Source organism: Heliconius melpomene, chromosome 12, assembly GCF_056956725.1.
Source record: "Heliconius melpomene rosina isolate 202511_hmr_F chromosome 12, ASM5695672v1, whole genome shotgun sequence".
NCBI lineage: Eukaryota > Metazoa > Arthropoda > Insecta > Lepidoptera > Nymphalidae > Heliconius > Heliconius melpomene.
In genome coordinates this window covers 1,650,929-1,673,940 of record NC_140400.1, presented here as the reverse complement: position 1 = coordinate 1,673,940, position 23,012 = coordinate 1,650,929, and the positions used below count along the sequence as shown (strand labels likewise).

Here is a 23,012-nt window from a genome sequence, read left to right as displayed (position 1 = left end):
AGCGACATTATGTCTAAAAACAACTTAACGATACTTTATACTAAAGTCAAGAATTTTAGGCATACTTTATAAATTATAAAAATAACCCCATTTATTTTTTCCTTTTATTACTTCTAGAATTTAAGACACTAATTTACAATATATTATAAAAAGACTATAAAACTTAAAAATAATAGGAAATTTTGAAATAAAACAAGATGGAAATGGTCGAAATAATTTTATTTCCACGTGATATAAATGTGTCGCGAAGCAATGACAGTGTCCGTCGTGTGTAAAAGCGATATCATAACTAGCGATTTAGCTGTTTGCTACAGTTCTATCACATTCACGTCAAGGCAGATTAGGAAGAACATGTTTCAACATCAAAATACGTCAAAATTCTAATATGATCCAGCTCGAAGGACCAAATTACCTCAAAATGAGAAATTTTCTTATAATAGTTGTTTTTGTGAAAAAATAAGTATATTCTTCCCATTAAGTTATACCTAAATACAATATTACAATTCACAACTCACAAGTTACAGATCCATTCATTAAAATGATTTAAAAAACCAATTTTACATACACAAATATTAGTATGAGATATAAAAAATATATATTTTAAACTAAATATCAATATATCCATATAGATATGTTAATATTGAGTTTATAATATGATAAGAAAATAATGAATATAAACAAAAATATACATTTCTAAAAATATATAATAACTACAAAATTTTATAAAATTCTATACAATGACAAATAATATTAAAATTAGTAAAATACTCCTACCCCTCCTTACTGCGACAAAAAAGAATACGCACAAATAAGGTGCACTAGGGTAAGTGGAAATCGGATATTTCTAATAATTATCTACATATAGCAAATCATCGGTATTTTAGGTAGTTCGGTTATCTTAGGATACCTTAGAGTTACTCACTGTCAAACCAGGAAATACTACTGTGTTTGGTATTAGAAAGACCCGATTCACAGTTACCCTAAAGCACCATACCAAATTATTAATAAATAATTATAATACAATGTGTAATTTAAAAATAAAACATATTCCATATATGATTGCTTAAACTAGTAAAATGATGAAAAAAATATACATTCTAAATGTATACAGATTTTTTTATAAGACTTAATGACCTGTTTTCTGGGTTCCGTACCTCAAAAGCAAAAAACGATAATCTTATAATTCTGTTGTTCGTCTATCAAGAGCATCTATCTCGAGATCGCGTGGATATATTAATTTGAAATTAATATCAAATACTCAGATCTACAATCCCTTAGACCAAAGAAAAAAATTAAGCTGCTAAGTCCAACGCAATCAAAAGATATTATGAGAATTTTGCATCGATTTTGCTGCATTTTGTATGAAATTCTCCGCGTTATCAAAATCTATAGGTACTTCCCATGTATCTATAATTATGAAATTTGTCAAGAAGCGAAAACTTGCAGTATAGATAAAGAAGTGTAAGTTTATTCATATAAAAAAAAACTACTTATAATTGACTGATCAACTTTTATAAATTATACTTTCCGTTGACATATGTAAAATTTTAAAATTGATACGGAACCCCCGGTATGCGAGTCCGACTCGCATTTGATTGGTATTTTTTGTTCTTCATAGTTCATAGCGAAAATAATACATGCTGTTTTAAAAGAAAATAATATTATACTTTTAAGTAAACATTTTAGTATTTTTTTAACATATAAAAAAGAAATAAATAAGTTTTTATTTTATTTTATCTGTAGTAAAAATATTTTAAAGCAATTGTTAAATTGAAAATATAATACTGGATGCTTTCAAACGGAAGGATATAAGGTATCATGTTTTTGAGAAGGACCTAAAATTTATGTTACGATTATTTTTAGATTCAAGTTTTCACCCTAGCAGGTGACTTCCTTTTCCACCTGAATTCGAGACGTAGCGCGTTATGTTGCGGAACTCAACGCCGTGTACTTGAATAAATAACTATTTTACACGATTGAGTTATTTTATAATGATTATTATTCTTTATTTTTAATTAAGGATTAAACAAAGTTTAAATAATATAATTTTTACACATCAACTAATAATTTATGAGGTAAATTCAATGACATGAAACTCCATTATACCCCTTTTGTTCATATATAGGCGTTACAAATTATTAGACGTTCAAAAAATGAAGCATGTAATTTCTTATTTTGAATAAAATTATTTGAATTTGAATTAAATGGCGAAACACAACGCCGCATTTTTTCCCTAAGTACGATTTGTACCCGTAACTTTATAGTTCATTCATTATTATTCAAATCCAGATATAACATATTAACATAGCAATTTGTTACAAATGTCGGTGGTTAAAAATGTAATACTTAATTCCAATTAAATATAGTTGCTAACTGCGAGTGAGATAGATTACAGGCGGTATGTTTCTAACTAAAATGAATAGAATCTATATATTTTTAAATTATAATAATAAATAATATCAAGAATTATTAATAAGAATTAATATCAAGGTTACTTTTTGAATACTTACTAATAACTATTGTAATAGGCGAATGTTATTATCAGGAATATAATAATAAAAAAAAATACTAAGAGTAAGTTGTTGAATACTACAGAATTTTACCCCTTTAACAGGATAAGCAAAAACGATACTTTGAAATTAAAAGTAAAAATAATTACTACCATATTAAAACGAATCATTGCATATTCCTTTACATAATCATATAAAAAATGACACAGAAAAATAATCTTAAAAACTATTACAATAATAGAAATTCTCTACAAAGAATTTAAAAAAGAAAACCATAGACAATGCGCGCTACGAACAGACAAAAAAATGTGTACATAATTAAAAATCTAAAACAAACCATGATGGCCGAATTTGAAAGGGTTTTTTTTTTCAATAAATTTGAACTTTTTTGTTAATGTACACATTTTAAAATAACATAATATTATAAACAACAAAAGTGCTGAAAAAGAATTAGTGTTGCTTTTTTTTAAATGTATAAAAAAATATGATGAATTTATGACTTTTTTAAATAAAACAAAAACATTTTATTATAATTAATAGTTTTTGTTTGTATGTGTAATCAGCACCTATATGTTGTATGCCATGATATAATTGCTGTGTCGACTTTTTTGAATTAGATTTTAGTTTATATAATTATTGTATAGAAGGGAAATTCAACTCACACTTCTTAATTAATATGCAATTGCTCTGAATAGCTATAAGTAGCACCATATTATAATTGTCCTTTTGTATGCTTTTTTAGCATAACACTTTTAACACAAAAATGGAAAATTATAAAACTGTTAGTATTATATTTTGCAATTGAAGATCTGCAAATACATTATAACGTGTTTAAAATTTATTATACGAATTTTAATTACCTTAATTATCATATTTTTCAAAGACATATCCCAATATATTGTATTGGTATGTTTTTGAAAAAATGCAGACAATAAAGATTAATTATAAATTATCTTTTTTTCTATAAAAAAGTCGACACAACAGCATATACACAAAAATGAATGGCATAATGTATATTATGTTATTTAACACGCATTGTCGTCTAAGAGTCAATCTGACCTCTGCTTTATGTGGAAACAGCTTATTCTGAAATGGTCGCACATCTGACGTACCTGTAATTTTTAATATTAAAATCTATAAGACAAATATATTTTGAATAATAAATAAGAACTCAAATAATATAACAGATAAATAAGTCTGTCATTTATTTATGCTTTTAAATGACAATAAATGAGAGTTAATTAATCTTCACACATTACAATATGAAAACTTTTAGAAACATACAAAAGTATTTAAATGGTTTACAAGCGCTGATTTATACAAAATTCAATTTAAAATAAAATAAAAACTTAAACTATTTAAAATAAATATGTGTGAGTAAACGAGTTTTGAGCACTCAACCTTGATTAATTAAATAGCAGACTATAAGTAATTAGTGCCGACACGCTCGCGGCTTCGCCCGCTTGAGCTACACTATTTCAAAGTTTAATAAAAGTATAAACCCAATGGGTACATAAAGGCGACACCAACAAAAGTTGTTAAATATTTAATTTCTTACCACACAAGCCCCATAATGTACGTGCGCAGCTACAGCAGCGGCCGTCAGCAGGTAGAACAGTGGCAGTTCATATTCTGGGAAGGCACACGCTATACCACCGATGAAACAGAGCGGCCACACCAGCCAGTTGATCGCTTCACACCGCTGATTACTCATTTGACTAACTATTAGACGACACTGGGAAACAAAAATATAGTTATTATTATAATGAGGTCTTCGTAGCGCAGGGGCACGAGCCTGCGACTGTAAACGTGACGGTTGTGAGTTCGATTCCCACTCGGGAGAATTAAGTATTAAATATTTTCATTTCCTCAGTAATTTAACGATCGAAAGCCTAGGGGCGGAACCCAACAAAGTAACATTCTGGGATCATTCTCGGGCAGTCGTCATTACTGTGCATCCACAAAGTGGTGAGTAGTGACCAAAATAGTCTTAATGCTTTATATTTTTTACTTGGGAAATATTTATATTAAAATAAATTTTAAATTTTCCTGTTCGCCCCGAACACATATTTTTTTTAATCTAGTGTCTTAAATAAGATTAAATATAAAAAATACTAACTGCAACATTACTAAATAATGTCCCGATCAATAAAAACAACATTCTGGGGTCACTATCGGGCAATCGGTCGCTAGTGTGCACCCAAAACGTGGTCACTAAGAAAACGGTGAGTAGTGACCACAGTGGTCTTATTGCTTCCGTGAAAGATCTCATTTTGCCTGTACGCAGTTTGTATGATCTGCAGAATAAAGGGAAATTGTTGAAAATTTTGATATTTTTTTATTTATAGTACGATCGTGGAGTTTTGGCCGCTCTGAAGCTAAAATATCTAAAATATTTTTTTTAACGTAGCGTGATTTGAACCCGCGCCTCTTTGGAAATTGTCCAAGCGCTCTGACTGCTAAGTCATATGTACTCATCAAGCTACGTTGAAATTCTTATTTTGCTTCGCTTGTTATTACATATTTGTGTTGTTAGCATCTGTCGGGATACTTTGATATTTATATTAAGTTTTATTTGGAAAGAAAATTTAATCATTAGAATCATATAATATACTCACTGATAAGTATTATACAAAGAAACCGGTAAATTCGTGAATACTCCAGTACCATAAATTAACCATTCAAAAGCATTAGCCAAAGTGTAGCTTCCAAATAAATATTTCTTATAAAAACCAGTTCCTCTCACGCCTGTCCATAGAAACACGAATGTTGATGTCTAAAAAAAGGAAAATTTAATTATTACTTTTGTTTTTTAGCTTTACGCTGTATCCCGTATGTAGTAGGGTACCCAGTGATAAGGCACTCCGTCCGCTACGCACCACCCGTTTTTCAAGACATTGAATCAAAAAAGAATCGAAGTTATTTTATCTTTTTTACTTATATAAATATAGAAAAGTGGGGGAACTGATACTTCTTAATGGTAACGGATTTTCTTAACACTAAATTCCCAGGTTCCCTCTGCCTCCTACCTTGCTATGTGAGGGTCACAGCGTAAATCTAAAAATAAATAAAAATTTCCAAGAGGTGCGGGTTCAAATCACGCTATGTTCAAATTTTTATGTATGTTCTAAAAAAAAAGTAGTAAATATATCGTTATGTATTATTACTTACCCACATACTAAAATCGTAGCCCCACGGCAAAAATAACACGCCCGTATTATATTTCTCCCAGTGACTGAGATAAAAGTTTAATAACAGATTCCACATCACATAATACATTCTGGAAACAAGAAAGAGCAATAAATATTTTTTAAAAAAAGTATAAAAAATTAAAAATTATTAATTTATTAAATTATTTCAAATTAAGTTATTTTAGCCGGGGTTTGTCTTTTTTATCGAGATATTAGATTTTGTTTAACTTTACGCTTTATATGGGCAACCAGCAAGCCGCACCTAGGCAGAAAGAACCTAGTGTTAAGACGGCACATTGTTATGTTACCAAAGAGAGGAAATTAAATAATAGTTCATACCCCGAATGAGATCGAACCAATAACCATTGTATTTACAGTTAGAATCTGAGCCTGATGGCGTCTGACTACTAGATATGTTATATTTCCCGTATATTTAGATAAATTAAACTTTTATTGTTAACTTTATTGAGGCAAAGTGAGGCGGAGTTTCGCCACTCAACACACAATGCCTCCAGAATTCATTAAAAAGTGTATGTGTTAGAGTAATCTGTTATTCGACAATGAAACGAAAAAACATAAATAAAAATAGTAAAGAGACAAAATCTAAATTACCTTATAGGTGCAATAGAGAAGTCGAGGCGGCCAAAAATCGAATATAAACAGGCTGGTATAAAGAATACCGAGTAGGAATCCAACCCATGGTCGAATAGTTCTCCAAGAGGACCTGATGTTTGGGTTCTACGCGCTTGCTTGCCGTCTATGCCATCTAAAGTTTAATAAATACAATATTTTTTAATTATTAAAAAAAAAACATTCATAGTAATCTTTATTAGATTAGGTTATTACGAAAATTATATAATCTATATATATAAAAGGACTTGTCCTCACTGAGTGAGGTAAGACGCACGCACAGCCGTAACCGCTGTGCGTAGAAACGTGAAATTTGGACAGATGTTTACCTTCGTATTCTGGACATCCACTAAGAAGGGATTTTGAAAAATTTTAACTCTAAAGGGGTGCAAATAAGGGGTTGAAAGTTTGTATGGAGAAATCTTTAAATCGCCACCGATTTTTATTAAATTTGAAATTTAGACTCTTAAAAATATTTCATTGAACACATGTTTCATGGGTTATTAGAATTCACTCCTAAATACGCAAGCGAAGCTGCGCGCGTCCGCTAGTAAAATATATTTTAATTATATAAAACTTCATTGTTCTTTTAAACGTGGAATAATACTTTCAAAATATTAAAAAGACACTTTTTAATACTCAGCATTGAAATATTAAAATAATTAAAAAAAAAACAATACATACCCAAAGTATACGCTAAAAACAAGAACACGGCGAGTAGGTACCACAGCGACTGTGGGATGATCTCCGTGTGACCTTTGAGTGGCTCTGAAGAAGTTTCGTTAGACACTTTAGAGCTGGCCGCCAAATAATCATAGTCGTAGTATGAGAGAAGAAGAAAATCCAACACGGTCAATAGAAAACCGGCGAATGTCAGTACATTTGGTGCTACCCAGCGTGGAACCCACTGAAATAAAGAATAATATATGTATATAATTATAACTAATATCGAAATCGGGGAAAATGGGTGTAATAAGTATTAATACTAGGTTCGTTCTGCCTACAGATACATATATAAAGTAAATTTTGAATTGTGGTCCAAATTCCGCTCGGGTGATTGAATTAATCTCGATGTGGTAACGAGATAAAAAGCTCGAGTAGAATTTCGTCCATTAACAAAATCGTGAAAATTAGGCGGAAAATGGGGAACAGAGTGTCCGAACACTAGGTTCCTTCTACCTGTTCTGCTATATAAGTTATGCAGCGTTAAGCTTTAAATAAAAATCCTTTGTGGATTTATATTAAAAAATATTTTGGTTAGGGAATCTAAAAAAAAAGCGAATGGGTTTTGTCACCAAACATCCCTTACAGTATTATTAAAATATCCATATAAATAAAATTCATAGTAGTACTTATATAGTACTAGCGGCCCGCTCGCGGTTTCACCCGCGTGTTCTATTAACTATGTTATTATTAATTTCTGTCTCCATGACTACGTCCTAGTGACGTCTATGCAAAATTTGAGGCTCCTAGCATTTGTAGTAATGAAGTTTCATACAAACTTTCGACCCCAAAAACAACCCCTTAGAAGTCGAATATTACAAATTCCCGTCTTAGCGAGCACCTACGTCCTATAAGTAACTCCTATGCAAAATTTAAGATTTCTAGCACATGTAGTATCTGAGATTTCGTGATGAGTGAGTGACCTTTCGATTTTATAAATATAGATAATGTAAGTATGTCATTATCATTTCCAACAGACCATTCAAAATTTCCTATTGTAATGCTACACAGTGTTTTTTTTTGTTTTTTGTACATTTATTTTGATTTTTATGTAATAAACACGTTTTTTAGGTTAGACAGAGAAAACGGAGTGTTATATCACTTCGTTAACCAGTTTACTTCGCCAATTTAGTGATATTTTAACCAGCTATATCAAGGAAATTATTTTATAAATAGAGTCTATAGTTGATTTTTTTTTTATACCATTCAGAGGCAATATTATTTCCATCCGCGAATTCAAAGCAGCAAAAATTATATTAAATGAGAAACCGTCGCAGCGCAACGGCACAGCGTTTGACGTTGTAGGTTCGATTCCCACTCAGGGGAATGAATGATTAATTTAATTAATGTTTATTTTCGCTTTGATAACAACACACAGGGCAGAGTTGAATTTTTCAAGACGCAATGTCAGAGGCGTCATATACTGCTTATCATTTATTATTCTATTCCTCATACATTCATATAAACAAAATGGTATGATAGTAGAAGAACAGCTAAAACCATTATCTAAAACATGACTAATCTATTTTGCTATTTACTATAATTATATGTAGGTCTACTAGTAATTGCAATACACAAAGAATGATACCGTCTCTTGAGGATGTCGTGGCGCAACGGAGGAAGGGTGTGACTTTAACGGTTGTAGGTTCGTTCCTCAATCGGGGGAATGAATACAAGGCAAAAGCCGGGCGTTGAGTCCCGCCACTCAACACGCAATGCCTCGAAAAATTCGGAGGAAACTGGGTGATAGTGTTTTAACACTGGGTCTCTCTGCCTAACCTGCGATATACGGGATATAATTTAAAAAAGTATATTAGGGTAAACCACATAAATAATAAGTAAGTTGGAAGCGGGAAGCATCTAATTTACATTCTATGGTTGTGGATTCGAATCCCTACTGGAGATATAATTTAAAATAAATTCCTCCAAGTAAAAGAAATTAGGGCCAATTTATAGTGGCAGATACACAATGGAGTACTATAAAAATAATTATTATTCCGTGTATTTCAATAAAATGCAAATAATCCAGGAATGATTGTAATTTAATTTTCAAGATTTTACAAAAATATAATTTTAAAATTAAAACACATTTTTTTACAAAATAGCCATATTGCTTGTTTTTGTGTATGTAGAACAGATAATAAGTAAGTAAGTACTTGCTGAGGCAGATGTCATGAGTTAAATTTGAAGGACAGATATACAATATGATCATAAAAATAATATATATTTATAATAGTTTAATAGTTAATAGTTTTCTAACATAGCATGATCAATGTCATATTTTAGATCAAAAGGCCACATAAGTTGTTTACTATATTGGTACTTGTAAATAATCATGCTTTATAAATTTATACTTATTTTCTTATACTAATATATATTTTTGTCGTTATACATAGTAATATATTCTATTTACACTAGAACATCTATATTAATATTATTAATCTGAAAAACAAAATGTTTGGTTAATCTCAGGAACTACTAGTTCTGAATGTTTTTTTTAGATAGTCAATGTATTGAGGGAGGTCAGTCTTCATTGAATGTATTTTGTTTTGAACAACTTTTATATGCCTTACATAGGTATAAGATTTTCGGATTTTTTACATTATTTGTAATGTAATTTTCACTTCGTGCCAAATTTCAAAATTATAAGTACATGGGAATTACTCTATATGATTAAATTATGCGGCGAATTTCATACAAAAATTATATCTTTGCGATGCGATTGATATGCCCTACGAGGGACTATAGATATAATCAACACTACATGAATTTCATGTAGTGCATGATACCTTTACATGATCTCAACATGGTCTTGACAGATAGACAACAAACTGATATAAGGGTTCCATTTTTACCTTTTGAGGTACAATAGGAACCATAAAATATTGAAAATCAAACCCACTACACAAATATAAACATAGAGTACTCTACTATGTTATGACTATAATCCTTTTTTTGCTAATAGTAATTACAAATAAGTTAATTACTTGTAAGAATCATTTGAATATGTTTTTTCAACATCCTAAATATTATAATGAACTTTTTATTAGTATCACTTAATCATGACTAAATAATATGTTTACAAATTTTTTTACTCCAAGTTATTCAAATATAATATTATTAGTTGATAAATTCATTTTTTATAATATTAATAATATTTACTAGTGATATTAAAAGTATAAAAAGTGAATTTCCAAACTCAAACACATAAATTACTTCTTATTTCCATTTTATAGTTAGACTAAATTAACATAAAATTCACATAGTCACTGAGCCACAATGGCCTTGATATATATTTATATTTTATAGTAGAAATAAATTAACATAAAATTTTGGGTAAATTTTATTCTTTCTTACTAAAGTAAGAATAGGTAGAGAGAACTGTGATTAGTAGTTTTAAGATGAAGAATGAAGTATTCTCTTAATTTTGTATGGAGTAGCAGAACTCAATGCCGTCCTTTGTCTTTACAACAGAGTGAAGAAATGGAAATATAAATAAATATTTCATTTCCTCAAATGGGGATTGAACAAACAACCGGTCACATTTATAGTCATATTTTGTGCCCCTGTGCCTATATTTAATAGTAAATTTTAAATAACCACACCTCTTTGAACAAACTTTATGTTCACATATTTTTTTATTTTTTCTAAACAAATATTTGACAATAGTGTTTGGTGATGTTTATGTAACTGTTAATTGGTAAGTAACTAATTAATTTTAAAATTCTTACCTCCACTACTTTATTCCAGAATGGGTGCATAACATACACGCTGAGTGGACTTGTGTCTTTCGACATATACTGAGAACAATTAAAAACTTATTACTTATTTTTTACTTTCATGTGGTATGCTACAGAGTAGACAGAGAAACTAGTGTTAAGACTCTGTTCCACATACAGTTTACAATTTTCAAGACATTCCAAGTTGAATAGTGGAACTTAATGCTGAACGAAGTCTTGCTACCAGTGTGAGGAAATGAAAATGTTTCATTACCCTAAATGGAGTCAAACACTATAGCAATTTTGCATATACAGTCAAAACCAAAAGCCTCTACTTAATGCATATTCTTTTTTGTTAACTTTATCTACACATTAAATACATTACATTATTGAAAATTAATAAAGTAATGAAAATATATTGTGTAATTTATTAATGAATATATTATTTTTTTACTTATTTTTAATACAAGAATATCTTCAATTAAATAACGTTTTCTTGTTCATTTTATATTAAGTACATTAGTCATATTAAAACGAATTATTGTACGCATTATTTAAGTTATCTTTATCTTTGATAATTACTGTTTATGTAAGATATAGAAAGATCATACACATTGCGATTTGTCCATGAATATAAAGGAAGTGCAGTGGAATGTTGCGTAAAAGATCGATTTTTATAGGTTATGTTTTCTAATTAATTATTCTATTCAAATAAATATTGGCTATTTTCTTCAATTATATATATATTTTTTTATTTTTTCTAAACATATTACAAATTACCTTGTAATTATCGAATCCCTCCAGATGCTCCCGGCTGAGATATTTGTAATTGAACATTTTCACTATTATTTTTTATTAATACACGCCAATAAATAATAAATACACACTTTATAATATATTTTTTATAATGTAATTACACTTTTTATGATACATTTTTACATATTTACAATGTATTATGACAAGCAGCAAGTTGCGGCATTTATTGAACTTGAAAAGTTGAAATTGAATTGAAATATGAAAATGTTGCATTGAGCTGGCAACACTGTAGTCATATGAAATATTATTTATTTATATTATAGCAATACTTATTAATAAAAAATGTGTTATTTTACATTATTTATATAATAAAACAATAATTACTAGATAAAATTTTCGTTTATGTCTAATTTATATTATATATTTTTTAAGCACAGTAGAGACTAGGTTAGATTATAGTAAGAATTTATTTTCGAATTAGTTTAATCAAATAAGTATATCGAAATAAATTCGGTGTTGATTGTTTTCCAAATCCAAATTACCCTACCTTATTACCCCAGTACATAAATAATTCAAAGTAAGCGGCCTTTTAAAATATATTCGTAACTTGTGAGTTATTATTATATTTTATAAAACTGTGAAAAGTTTTACTATAATATTTTACATTAGGCCATACGAGTGGTATATAATAGTATATTGAGAACAGCGTTTCTAGATCGTTGATTTTTAATTACTAGCAGTTCCAAAGATAATTCAAATGATAGATCCGCTTTTCCCGAAACAGAATCTGGCAGCGCCGATTAGGACCGCCATGACAAAGGGGCACAAGCATGAGATTGCACTTGCGACGGTTGGTAGTTCGATATTGATATCCACTCGAAGAAATGATATTTCGCTTTGGGAACAACACAGAGCGTGGCTTTGATTTGCGCCACTCAACATATATTTTCTCTTCGTCTTAACACTAAATCCCCTAAGTATACCCTGCTGTATCCCCTATATATCGTAAATAGAAAATACAGGGTCATCAACTTTTTCTTTTGTATTGAAATAAATATCAATCACTAGTAAAAGTTTATCCCTGTGCTATCTAAGATTAAAATAGTAATATAGTGGAATTGCTCAACTGTTTTGTAAGGCGTATGTAAATTCAAATTCAAAATATTCTTTATTTAAATAGGCAATTATTATAAACACCTTTGAATCGTCGAATGATCATATGAAAAAACCTTGTAAAGTGCCTACACAATTTTTTTTAAATAATTTGTATTTAGTATGTAGTTCCAATGGTCAGTCTTGGTAGCACAATGCTCTAATGGCGTGTTCAAAAGTTCAATTTCAAAGTAACTGTCTCGAGGAAGCAGTAAAAAGGAAACCTTGACTTGACCGACTTGATATTTTTTTAAACTATGTGCTTACATATTGAGTCGTGCCAATTAAGCATCTGACTGTAAAGGTGATATTTGTGAGCCCGCCTGCCGCACGAGAAATTAACTATTTTCATTTCCTTGTTCTAGTATCAAGACAAAGCGCGGCGTTGTTCCGCTAGTCAACAAGAAAAATCTAGAAAGTTAGGCGAAAAGTTGGGAACGTACTAGTGTTTTAAAACTAGGTTCTCTGCTTACCCTAATATATGCAGGATACAGTGTGAATCCAAAAAATGCAAATACGTCTTCTATTGCCACAAGAACACATTGCTAAGACTGGTAATGTAAGCTATGATTTCGTTCAGGCACTTAAGCACAGAAACGAATAGTTGAAGTGACTTCATTACTGAAATCTGTCGCAAGGATCTTTTTTAAAAATATAATCCTGTACAAAAATTGTAAATATAAATATTTTTTGTATTGATGAATGATATAGTACCTAAAAGATTAGGTACTTTGGTTGTTGAAATAATCCCTTTGATAAAATAAAGTTCACCGCATGAGTCAATGTTATTGTTGATTAATATTATGAAATTACATCAAATACTTACGTGTGCTTGAAATTAATTTTCAAGATATTATTATCAATAATTTCCGCCACTCAATTTCTTTGTTTTGCGCGGAAGTGGCTCCTTGTTACGACCGATGATTTTGACAAGGGTAATTTACCATTAGTAATTTTCAATAGATATTTTGCTATCAAAACGACTAATAAAATGCTAGCTTCTTAACATGGTTCATCATATTGATAAGATAATATGAATCGATACAACTCAAATCGGTTGAGGTGCAGTAGGTGGAAAGGTGTCCGTGCAAACGTACACATATTATATGTATTGAATATACATGTACAAATAAAAATCAAAAATGTTTCATTACAATTATAATGATATATTGACTAATGGTGAAAATCTATTGGATGCTGAAGTATTTGCACCCGCTCGGAATCCTCCCGTGATTGAAAAAATTGAAGAATTGAAAATTACGGATGACAATGTTATTCCTAACAATGAGTTGAATGAAACACCCATATATAATACGCGAGCCTTAGATAAGTATGCAAGTACGTATAAACTGGAAACATTTGAAAAGAATTATCTTGCTATTTTCAATCAAGAGAATATATATGGATTTAAGCCTAGAGTGGGAACAGAAAAGGATGTGGAGGCGCTTGATAGAACCTTCTCAAAATTTGGTTTTGAGGTCCACGAACATAAAGATCTGACAAAGGACGAAATCATGGATGAATTGAAAATATGTAAGTATCTTTTACAGGAATTTAAAAAGAGGCCTTCGTGGCTGAGGAAAACAAAATAGTCTTAAGTTAGCGTTAGCGTATCTATATTAACATTTTAAATAATCGCTGTTTGTTCATGGACGTATGAGTAAATCTACTAGGGACATTTATCAATGCAATAGAACTATTTTTTATTACGTAACATTTATTACTCTTACAGTGTTAGTTTAATACCTTAATATAAAAATCTTTAAAAATATATAAAGCTTATTTAAGGTGGACTCCATTGGTTGCAATGCAGTCCTTTAAACGTTGAGGCCAGTTATCAATACCAACACGCACCCTTTGAGAAAATTCTTCATGAATGGTATTTTGATATACTTGTGCTGATGTTTTAACACCTTTTCCACCAAAATATGGATGACTCACTCTTTCATAGCAGACTAATTGGGAAGCTGCTTTAGAGCTTTCAGTATAAATACGGTCATTTTGTTTGTTAAAATTCTTTGTTTTGCTATTTTTTTTTCAAATTATCAGTTAAGAAAAGACCAGTGCGTCTCTTATAGGCTGTAAGTCCTAAGTCATCTTTTAAAATACGTTGGTCCTAAGTGCTATCTTCATCTCCCGAGATGAAATCTTTTTCTTTTGGACAGAATTCTTTGGATTTTTTTCCCTTACCTTACTAATAATATTATAGTATGTTGGAATTCGGCCAAAAGCCAGTTAGTTATTCAGGTTATATGTATTAAGACATTTCATCGAAAGAACCATTTTCCATTCCAGAATTATCAGTATTTTTACAGTTTAATACTTAAAAAAGTCGAATTGCTTATAGAATTACTTATTTCTTAAATCTATTGGTATGTGTGTATACCAGTGTTTCAATAGTATAATCTAATTACGCTAAAATTACGTTTTCATTAAAACCTACTACTAGTCCACGGGAAGTACCAATAGAACTTCCCGTGGACCTCCATTTATGAAATTTGACACGAAGTTAAGACTTACAAATCAAAAAGTAAATATTTATTGTAGTTTATTTCATATATAATGAGTGCATACGGTAATTACATTCTCCCCGTATTGTATATTTTTATAACCGATAAAGTAGGTAGTTATATAGTTTTAATAGAATTACAGATTGTAAATAAAGATAGTATTTCTTGTCATCGTTTTATGCTAAGATAACATTAGATAAGATATATTAAATAAATCGATACTTTACTTGCGTAAAACAAATAAAAGATGATGTCAGAGCGTAAAGCAAAACAATGTAATTTTGTTTAGGTTTTGGCTTTTTACCCATATGAGAAACTGGTGTATAGACATTATTTTTAGGGTTCTGTACCACAAAATAAAAAAATAGAACCCTTATAGGACCACTTTGTTGTTTTTTTTGTCAAGACTATTTGTCTCGAAATCGCTCTGATGTCGAGGCAAAGCGTGGCGTTGAGTTACGCCACTCAACACGCAATGCTTCCAGAATTCGGCGCAAAATCGGGAACGGGGTCTTAATGCTCGGTTCCCTCTGCCTACCCTGCTGCGTCCGGTATATAGCGTGAAGCTGATTTAGTTCGATTTCTTAATTTTTTCTTCTAATTTCAATTAAAGAAATAATAGTAAATATGTAATAATTTACTCATTAAAAAAATTTTTTTACTTAGAAAATTATATGTTCTAAAACAGTGATGATAAACAAGTAAATGTATTTTTCTAGCAGCGTTTTAGCGTAATTTATAAAAAAATGTGTAAATTTATAAAACACGAAATAATGAATATGAAAACATAAACATTTACGTATTTAATAGTAAGCAATGTTCTAAACTTCGTTAATCTCTTAGTAGAATTCTAAGACATCGGATACTCTAGACTTTTGATTTTATATATCCTTGTATAGATTTTGCTATAAGGAGCCAATTCCTTACTTTTTTGTTAAGATCAAATCCGACCACTGGTTCCACGGAAGATGTCCGTGTACAAACACACAGCTTATACAGTTTTTTTTTTCTAATATAGATAAAATAAATAAAACACTATTCTTTTACAGTTAGTGAGAAAGATTTCACCGACTACGGCTGTATAGCGATAGCAGTTCTAACTCACGGGACTCTTGGCGGACTACTGCGAGCGAAGGACATGCAATACAGTGAAACGGAAATAATCAAACACTTCAAAGCTGTTAAAAATCCCACACTAATCACTAAGCCGAAGATTTTAATAATACAGGTTAGTTCAAAATCAAAATAATAATTTGGAAAAAAACAATTATTCTTTAAATGTGCAGCATTAAGTGATACTATTTAAAGAAACAAAGTCAAATCATATTAAAAAACACTGTACAAAAAAATTAAAAGAAACGGTTATCATTTTTTTCTGGATTTTAGATTTGAACAGATATGTTCGTGTAAATGTTGTTTTTTATTTAAATTGAATGGGGAAAAATTTACTGTAATTTAAATGACTGGGAGGAACCAGACCATTCTGGGGTGGGCGTGACCCATGTTATCTCTGCCTCTCTATGACTATGACTACCAGCTTCATGTGGGATTGGTACAATGTAAAGCGGAAAGACAAAAAGTAAATTAATATTCTTTCCAAAATCATTTCAGGCCTGTCGAGGTACGAGACCAATAAAAGGATTGATGGCAAAATTACCAGTTAGAGTACATAAGGATGTAGATGAGCACGACGAATCCTACACTTTGCCAATAGAATCGGATATATTGGTTTTACACAGCTCCTATCCCGGAAATCCGTCTCATAGGTTAGTTTACTTTAACATGTTTCGTCTTATCTTCACGCTTTATCTTAGCGAGATAACCAGTGGGAAAGGGACGTCAAACGTCATCTCTGCAAACTTTCTCCTTGTCCACTGTCATCATTTTGCACGTACATACTCTCCGAGAAGTCTTCCCCCAGAATCATCGATACCGTATTGTCAAAAGCCAACTCTTGTTGAATGAATTATTTTTATTAAAACGTACTGTCTTGAAAATTAAATTGTGCTGTGGGAAGGGAGTGTCCAATATTAAGTTCCCTCTGCCTACTTTCCTATATGCGGAATAAGCTATAAAAGAAATTAATTTCAGAGTAAATTTATTCGGATCGTGGTACATCCAGATATTATGTGCTGAAATTAACAAAAGCTTTCACAAATTGGATCTCGAATCCATTTTAACTGATGTCAAGATGAAAGTAGCTATCGACATGCATGATGAAGTATACAACAGACGGACAGAGGAATGGGACATAAACAAGCAAATGCCAGTCGTCATGTCCACGCTGATAAGAAAATTGTATTTGAGAAAGTATGGGGATAACTCTACGTGTACTGATAATAGAGTTGAGAGTGAAGTAGAAATGCCTCCGTCTCCCATGTCAGTACGATTCGAGCCATGTTTGTGTTATTTAGACCATTTTGAATATTTGAAGAAGTGCCTTAGGTAATGTATTAATTTTATTTTATTTACATTATTTCATTTTATCAATCCGTCCAGGAACATACAACCATTCATACTCGCAAATTTTTCACATAAATATTAATTAATATACTTATGATAAAAATGTAACATTTATGTATTAATATTATAGAAATCTTCTATGGAAATGGTCCAAAAAAAAGGTCTGTTTATTTGTGCGTTTGTGCGCGCTAATCTCAAAAACTACCAACCAATTTAATTGCATTATATACTATTGTATTTTGATGACTTAGTGCCCATTTTATTTAAATCTTGTCATAAATATAAAAATCATATTAATATAAGTATTTTCTTCTACAGAATTGTTGTGAAATAGCTGTCTTATTGAATAGACTGAAACTTTATACTTTTTATCTTAAAAATTATGTTATTGAAACACGAGATTATTTAGCTAGCGTCTAGTATTTTTACTTAGGTACTTTTAGTCCGGCCTTCGAGTTATAGAAAATAACTGTCTCATCTCATCACTTCGTACCCATGGCGTTTCTCTTACTTCTAAATTAGTTAACTTTTTAAATTTTTCCTCTGCTTCCCCTGCTGTGCGGGATACAGCGTGAAGCTGTTTTTTTATATATATATTACATTATTTTATGCTATCTCACACAAAATTAACGTTCTCGGCTTCATCATATAGAGCCCTCATTGAATCGAGCTAAATTTAGAGATTATGGCACTGGAAATTGCATTGGCCTATATTCTTCAAGGATATTAAATATAAAGCTGATTGATTAAGACGTATTAGGTCATTAGCGAAATTTGAGCGGCGCCATCGTGGCGCATGTGGAAAGTCAAAGGATTGTACATGTACATGTTGTATAGCTCCATGCCGTATCCCGCTCATAGCAGGGTAGGCATATTTTCTTAGTGTGGACTATGATAGTGATAAGTGACAAAAACTAGGATATTTTTTTTGTTAATATCTTTTATACTTTTTCAATGTTCCTCTGTATATTTTTCAATTTATAAGTCTCAGTTATATAAATATTAATATTATTAATGTTTGTTCGCCATTCAAGCGGTTTTTCAAGATTAAGATTGACTGTACTACATTTTATAATAGACAGACGAATAGACAATTTTAATAGTTGTCAATTTTATTTTGTTTGCTAATCTGAACTTCTTAAGAGAATTTAATTGATTCTGTAAACCTCAACTTATTTATAGATTTGTCAATAAATATATTTTATCTAGAAAATTCCGCACTTAATCTCAATTCTTGGCCGAGAGGCCGTCATGGCGCAACGGCACAACTTCTGAGTGTAGACACAACCATTCGATTTCCATTTGGGGGAATTAAATATTTAATATTTTCATTTCGCTCTGGAATCGAGGCAAAAATTGAGTCGTTGATTACGCCACTCAACACGTACTTAATGCTTTAAGAAATCAGCGGAAAGTGGGGTACTGGAGTATTTTACTGGAAACCGAGTATTTAAACAAAAGGTTCCCCTTGCTTAACCTGCTGAGGGATATACAGTGAAGCTAAAAAAAAGTTTCTAAGAGGGGAAAAAGCATAAAGCTGTCATCTTAATTCTTTTGTCTGCAAAGTCGACAACGATGCATATCTTAATATTGAACTTGGCTTCCTTTTTTATATTTACGTTTTGTATGGATAAACCTAAGATTGTTCTTTATTGTCAATGATAAATAAATGTTTTTTGGTTTTGTTTACAGGCATATAGTAGATCACAATACAGACGATAAAATAGCCCAATCTTATCTCGATATATGTGAGACACTCAAAGATGGAAGGCAATTCAATAATACGAAAAAAACAATGGCTCAAACAATCTCCAATCACTTCGCTAGGACTTACGTACAGTTTGAATATTTTAAATATTTGTTTATAAGTCCTTCTACGTCAGTAGAAGAGAGAAATTCGGAATAGTATGGTTTAGTTAATTTTAGAGTTATTTTTTAAGGTTAAGAATAATGGTTAGTGAATAAGATTTAAAGTAAAACATAGTTTAAACAAGTTAATTAATTAGCTTTGAAAATAAACCAAAAAAAGTTAAGGAATGCGAAAATCATAAATTACTTATACATCACGTTTTTTTATGATTTGCAAATGATGTTGAAGATAAGAAGTCTAAAATGTACCTTTATTATAGGATATTTTAAAAGAGACTTATTTATTAGCAATATCTATTTTTGGATATCTCCAGAACTATTCTGAAAGTTTTTTTTACTTGTGATGACAAAAGGCAAACTTTGTTAAATTATAGTATATATGAAAGTTACAAGAGAATTCCTTTAAAAATTAGCTATTCCTTATTTTACCAGTAGTACCTAATACTAATTTAAATCCTGATTTTCTGAGATTAATATATTAATATAGAAATGTGATATATCTTTAAAATTACATTTAACATAAAATTTATTTAAGGCGTATCGAATGTTAATGTAATTTATTGTAAGGAATAAAATATGTAATACAATATTAAAAGTGTGTTTTAAATAAATTTTCAATATCAATCAGTGAAATGTAATCAAAGTGACCCAAAGGAATTATTGTTATTATAATTCTTCTTCCTCCTGGCATTAATCCCGGCTATTGCCAGGGTCTGCCCTGCTACTCAACCTACTCCACTTGTTATTATAATTATAAGTAATAATTATATCAAATAATATATTTTAAGAATGGACTTATGCAGCTTTATGCGTTTTCTCAATTAAGATAATCCTGTTGTTAAGACACTCCCTTACGCATTTTCCGCCGAATTTTCGTGATGAGCAGCAAAACTCAATGCCGCGTTGTGTCTACCAAGGCGGAGAAATGGAAATAAATCAAATATATAATACTTCCCCTAGTGGGTTTATAACTCACAACTGTCGCCATTTACAATCAGATGCCGTCGCTTTATGCTAGAGCAGCATGTAAATTTTGCATCCTTTATTTAAATTATAGTAAATCATAATACGAAGTGAAGTGTTTATTATTGCAATTAAAATAATAATCGAGGCCGGTCGTGGCGCAGGTACAATCGTGCTGCTTACTGTAAACTGTAAAGAGGTTGAGTGTTCGATTCTTACTCCAGGAAATTTCCTCACTCTTTTAAAGAGACAAAGCGGCGCTGAGTTCCGCCACTCATGCAATGCCTCTATAATTTGGCGGAAAGTGGAAATGGAAGTATCGTAAAAAAGAATCCCCCAGTGCGGATTAAAACCATACCGTTTACAATAACTATCTAAATACACCACTAAGCCTATAGTATTCGTATATCACTCTATCGTATTTAACCGAGGCATCTGACGTACGCCCTTCACTCATATATAATGTTACTGAAAGGAACGACGCGACGATGCCAATTCTTTTATTTTAATACATTAATTAATTATTGTATCATTTCTGTCAGTTTTCATTTATCTTTTTGTTTCAAGAAATTATTTACAATTTGTCACGTTTGCTTTGACTGTTTTAAAAGAAAATATAAGTTTCTAAAGCGAAGAAATATTTTAAGATTTATTTTTGATCAGCAGGCTTGCTATATGTGGTAGATGTGCAAATCAGGAGCTTTGAAAACCTCGATGCGTCCGTGATTTCGCATGGCTCACCAGAAACTGACGTTGGAAGTACTCATTAAACTAAGTTATTACGATTGTCATCGAAGGAGATGATAATGATGAGTTGGGTTCTCTTATTTATTTATTTATATTCTTTATTGCACAAAAAAAAACGTACAATAGGCGGGCTTAACGCTAAGAAGCATTTTAAAAGCTCTCTTCAGCTTTATAAAAATACTGCTCTACTAGGTCTGCTCCCAGCTCCAGCCGCTTATCACTCAATCAACTAATTCGACCAGTAGTTCCAGAGACCTTAGCGTTTAAACAAACAAACAAACTCTTCCGCTTTATTGTATGTGAATAGATAAGTATAGAGTATAGAAGTAAAGATCACGAATTCATGATAAAAAATTTATTTTGAAAGCTACGACAGAATTAAAAAAACGGAAATGTCGGAATGGGAAAGGGATGATACTAGCTTCCCTACCTTAACACTAGTTTCCTAGGATTCCTCTGCCTTCCCTGCGGGATACAGCGAGAAGGTAAAATATAATAATTGTGAATTGTTATCACAATTTATTATTAGGTATTATTTGCTTTCTTAAACTACTATAGGTGAGATGAGTGTCTTTAAACAAGCTGTAAAGCTAAAAATATAATTTCGTCTGAACGAGGCTAAATGTTCAGGTGTTAAATGGAATCTGCAACCAATTTGCAAATGGTTACCACAAACAACCATATATTAGGATTCAGGAATTTGACGCGGCCGTAATCGTAAAATACCTGATCGACTCATCATTAGTTTCAAATTGTTTACAATGTTAGGCTGGTAACACAATTCTATATTTATTATAATATATTAAATTATAATAAAAAGGATAAAGATACTACTAATAAAAATAATGGGGAACGGAGTATCTTAACGCCAGATTTCCTCTGCCTACCTGCTGTGGTACAGCGTGAAGCTTATATACTTTATCTCGTAACGCAAAGCGCGTTGAGTTTCGTCACTTAACACACTATGTTTCTAAAAATTGACTGCCTTGACAGTAGATTCTCTTTGTCCACCATGCTATGCAGAAAAAGGCATTAAGATAAAAAGAAATATTTCCAATATTTCTAGTCTAGACCTAAACCATTAGGTCTAATATTTCCAATATTTCTAGTCTAGTCCTAAACCATATCTAGAACATGCATAATGCACCCGCTAATAACAGCCAAGGTGACTCCGGTCCGTAATGACATCAGGTGTAGGCGCGGCCGTGGTGCATGAACTTGAAGGTGACTCGTGAACAAAATATATAGGTGGAAATACGTAATGCGTTACGTATTTCTATTTTCTATTCTATCGATAGAAAAATAGATTTTTTATTATTTTTATTATATTTCTATCGATACACCGAGGAGGCTGTCGTGGCGCAGCGCAGAGGCAGTGTTTCGGGTTTGATCCCCACTGGAATGAAAGAAATTTTACTTATTTATATTTCATTCCTTCATTAATTCCTTCGCTCTGGCAACAAGACCACTTGTTGAGTCCCACTACTCAACAAGTAATGATTAGATAAATTCGACTGTGGGGAAGGGGTTGTCTTAATACTACCCTGCTCTGGTTACATTTTAGTCTTACCTACCTACATCGGTGTCGTGAAACGCAGCGTTAAGCTCCGGCGCTTAATACACGTTGTCAATAAAAAAAGAAAGGAACGTTTCTACTTACACATTTTAACATAATAAATTAAAATAATTGCAAAAAATGAGCTAGCACAACTTGGCACCCACAACAGTTTATGTCATTCATTATGCAGAAATATTTTACAATCCACGTAAACAGTATTA

At 31.0% G+C, this 23,012-nt stretch overlaps 2 protein-coding genes across 2 annotated transcripts; one reads left to right on the top strand and one right to left on the bottom strand.

Moving 5' to 3' along the window:
• Nucleotides 1-201: 201 nt before the first annotated feature.
• On the bottom strand, nt 202-11,789 carry LOC146533365 (ethanolaminephosphotransferase 1-like). Its single transcript, XM_085194369.1, has 9 exons — nt 11,554-11,789; nt 10,786-10,854; nt 7,016-7,238; nt 6,314-6,467; nt 5,682-5,790; nt 5,129-5,286; nt 4,630-4,807; nt 4,069-4,245; nt 202-3,622 (listed from the first exon to the last, which is right to left on the bottom strand). Exons 1-9 carry the CDS (start codon nt 11,608-11,610, stop codon nt 3,560-3,562), a joined length of 1,188 nt encoding a protein of 395 aa, XP_085050495.1. The 5' UTR covers nt 11,611-11,789; the 3' UTR covers nt 202-3,559.
• A 1,912-nt stretch (nt 11,790-13,701) lies between these two features.
• Nucleotides 13,702-19,691, top strand: LOC146533364 (caspase-1-like). The gene is made up of 5 exons (XM_085194694.1): nt 13,702-14,214; nt 16,241-16,419; nt 16,803-16,957; nt 17,283-17,636; nt 19,347-19,691. Exons 1-5 carry the CDS (start codon nt 13,824-13,826, stop codon nt 19,558-19,560), a joined length of 1,293 nt encoding a protein of 430 aa, XP_085050820.1. The 5' UTR covers nt 13,702-13,823; the 3' UTR covers nt 19,561-19,691.
• The last annotated feature ends 3,321 nt before the right edge of the window (nt 19,692-23,012 follow it).

Bases quoted from the DNA above. Each gene is read 5' to 3' on its own strand.
- LOC146533364 (XM_085194694.1), top strand. From the start codon at position 13,824: ATGTTTCATTACAATTATAATGATATATTGACTAATGGTGAAAATCTA. The intron at 14,215-16,240 runs GTAAGTATCTTT...ATTCTTTTACAG, and splicing joins CATGGATGAATTGAAAATAT to TTAGTGAGAAAGATTTCACC. The intron at 16,958-17,282 runs GTTAGTTTACTT...AATTAATTTCAG, and splicing joins CCCGGAAATCCGTCTCATAG to AGTAAATTTATTCGGATCGT.
- LOC146533365 (XM_085194369.1), bottom strand. From the start codon at position 11,610: ATGTTCAATTACAAATATCTCAGCCGGGAGCATCTGGAGGGATTCGAT. The intron at 5,791-6,313 runs GTAATTTAGATT...TCTTGTTTCCAG, and splicing joins TTCTCTATTGCACCTATAAG to AATGTATTATGTGATGTGGA. The intron at 3,623-4,068 runs GTAAGAAATTAA...TAAAAATTACAG, and splicing joins TACATTATGGGGCTTGTGTG to GTACGTCAGATGTGCGACCA.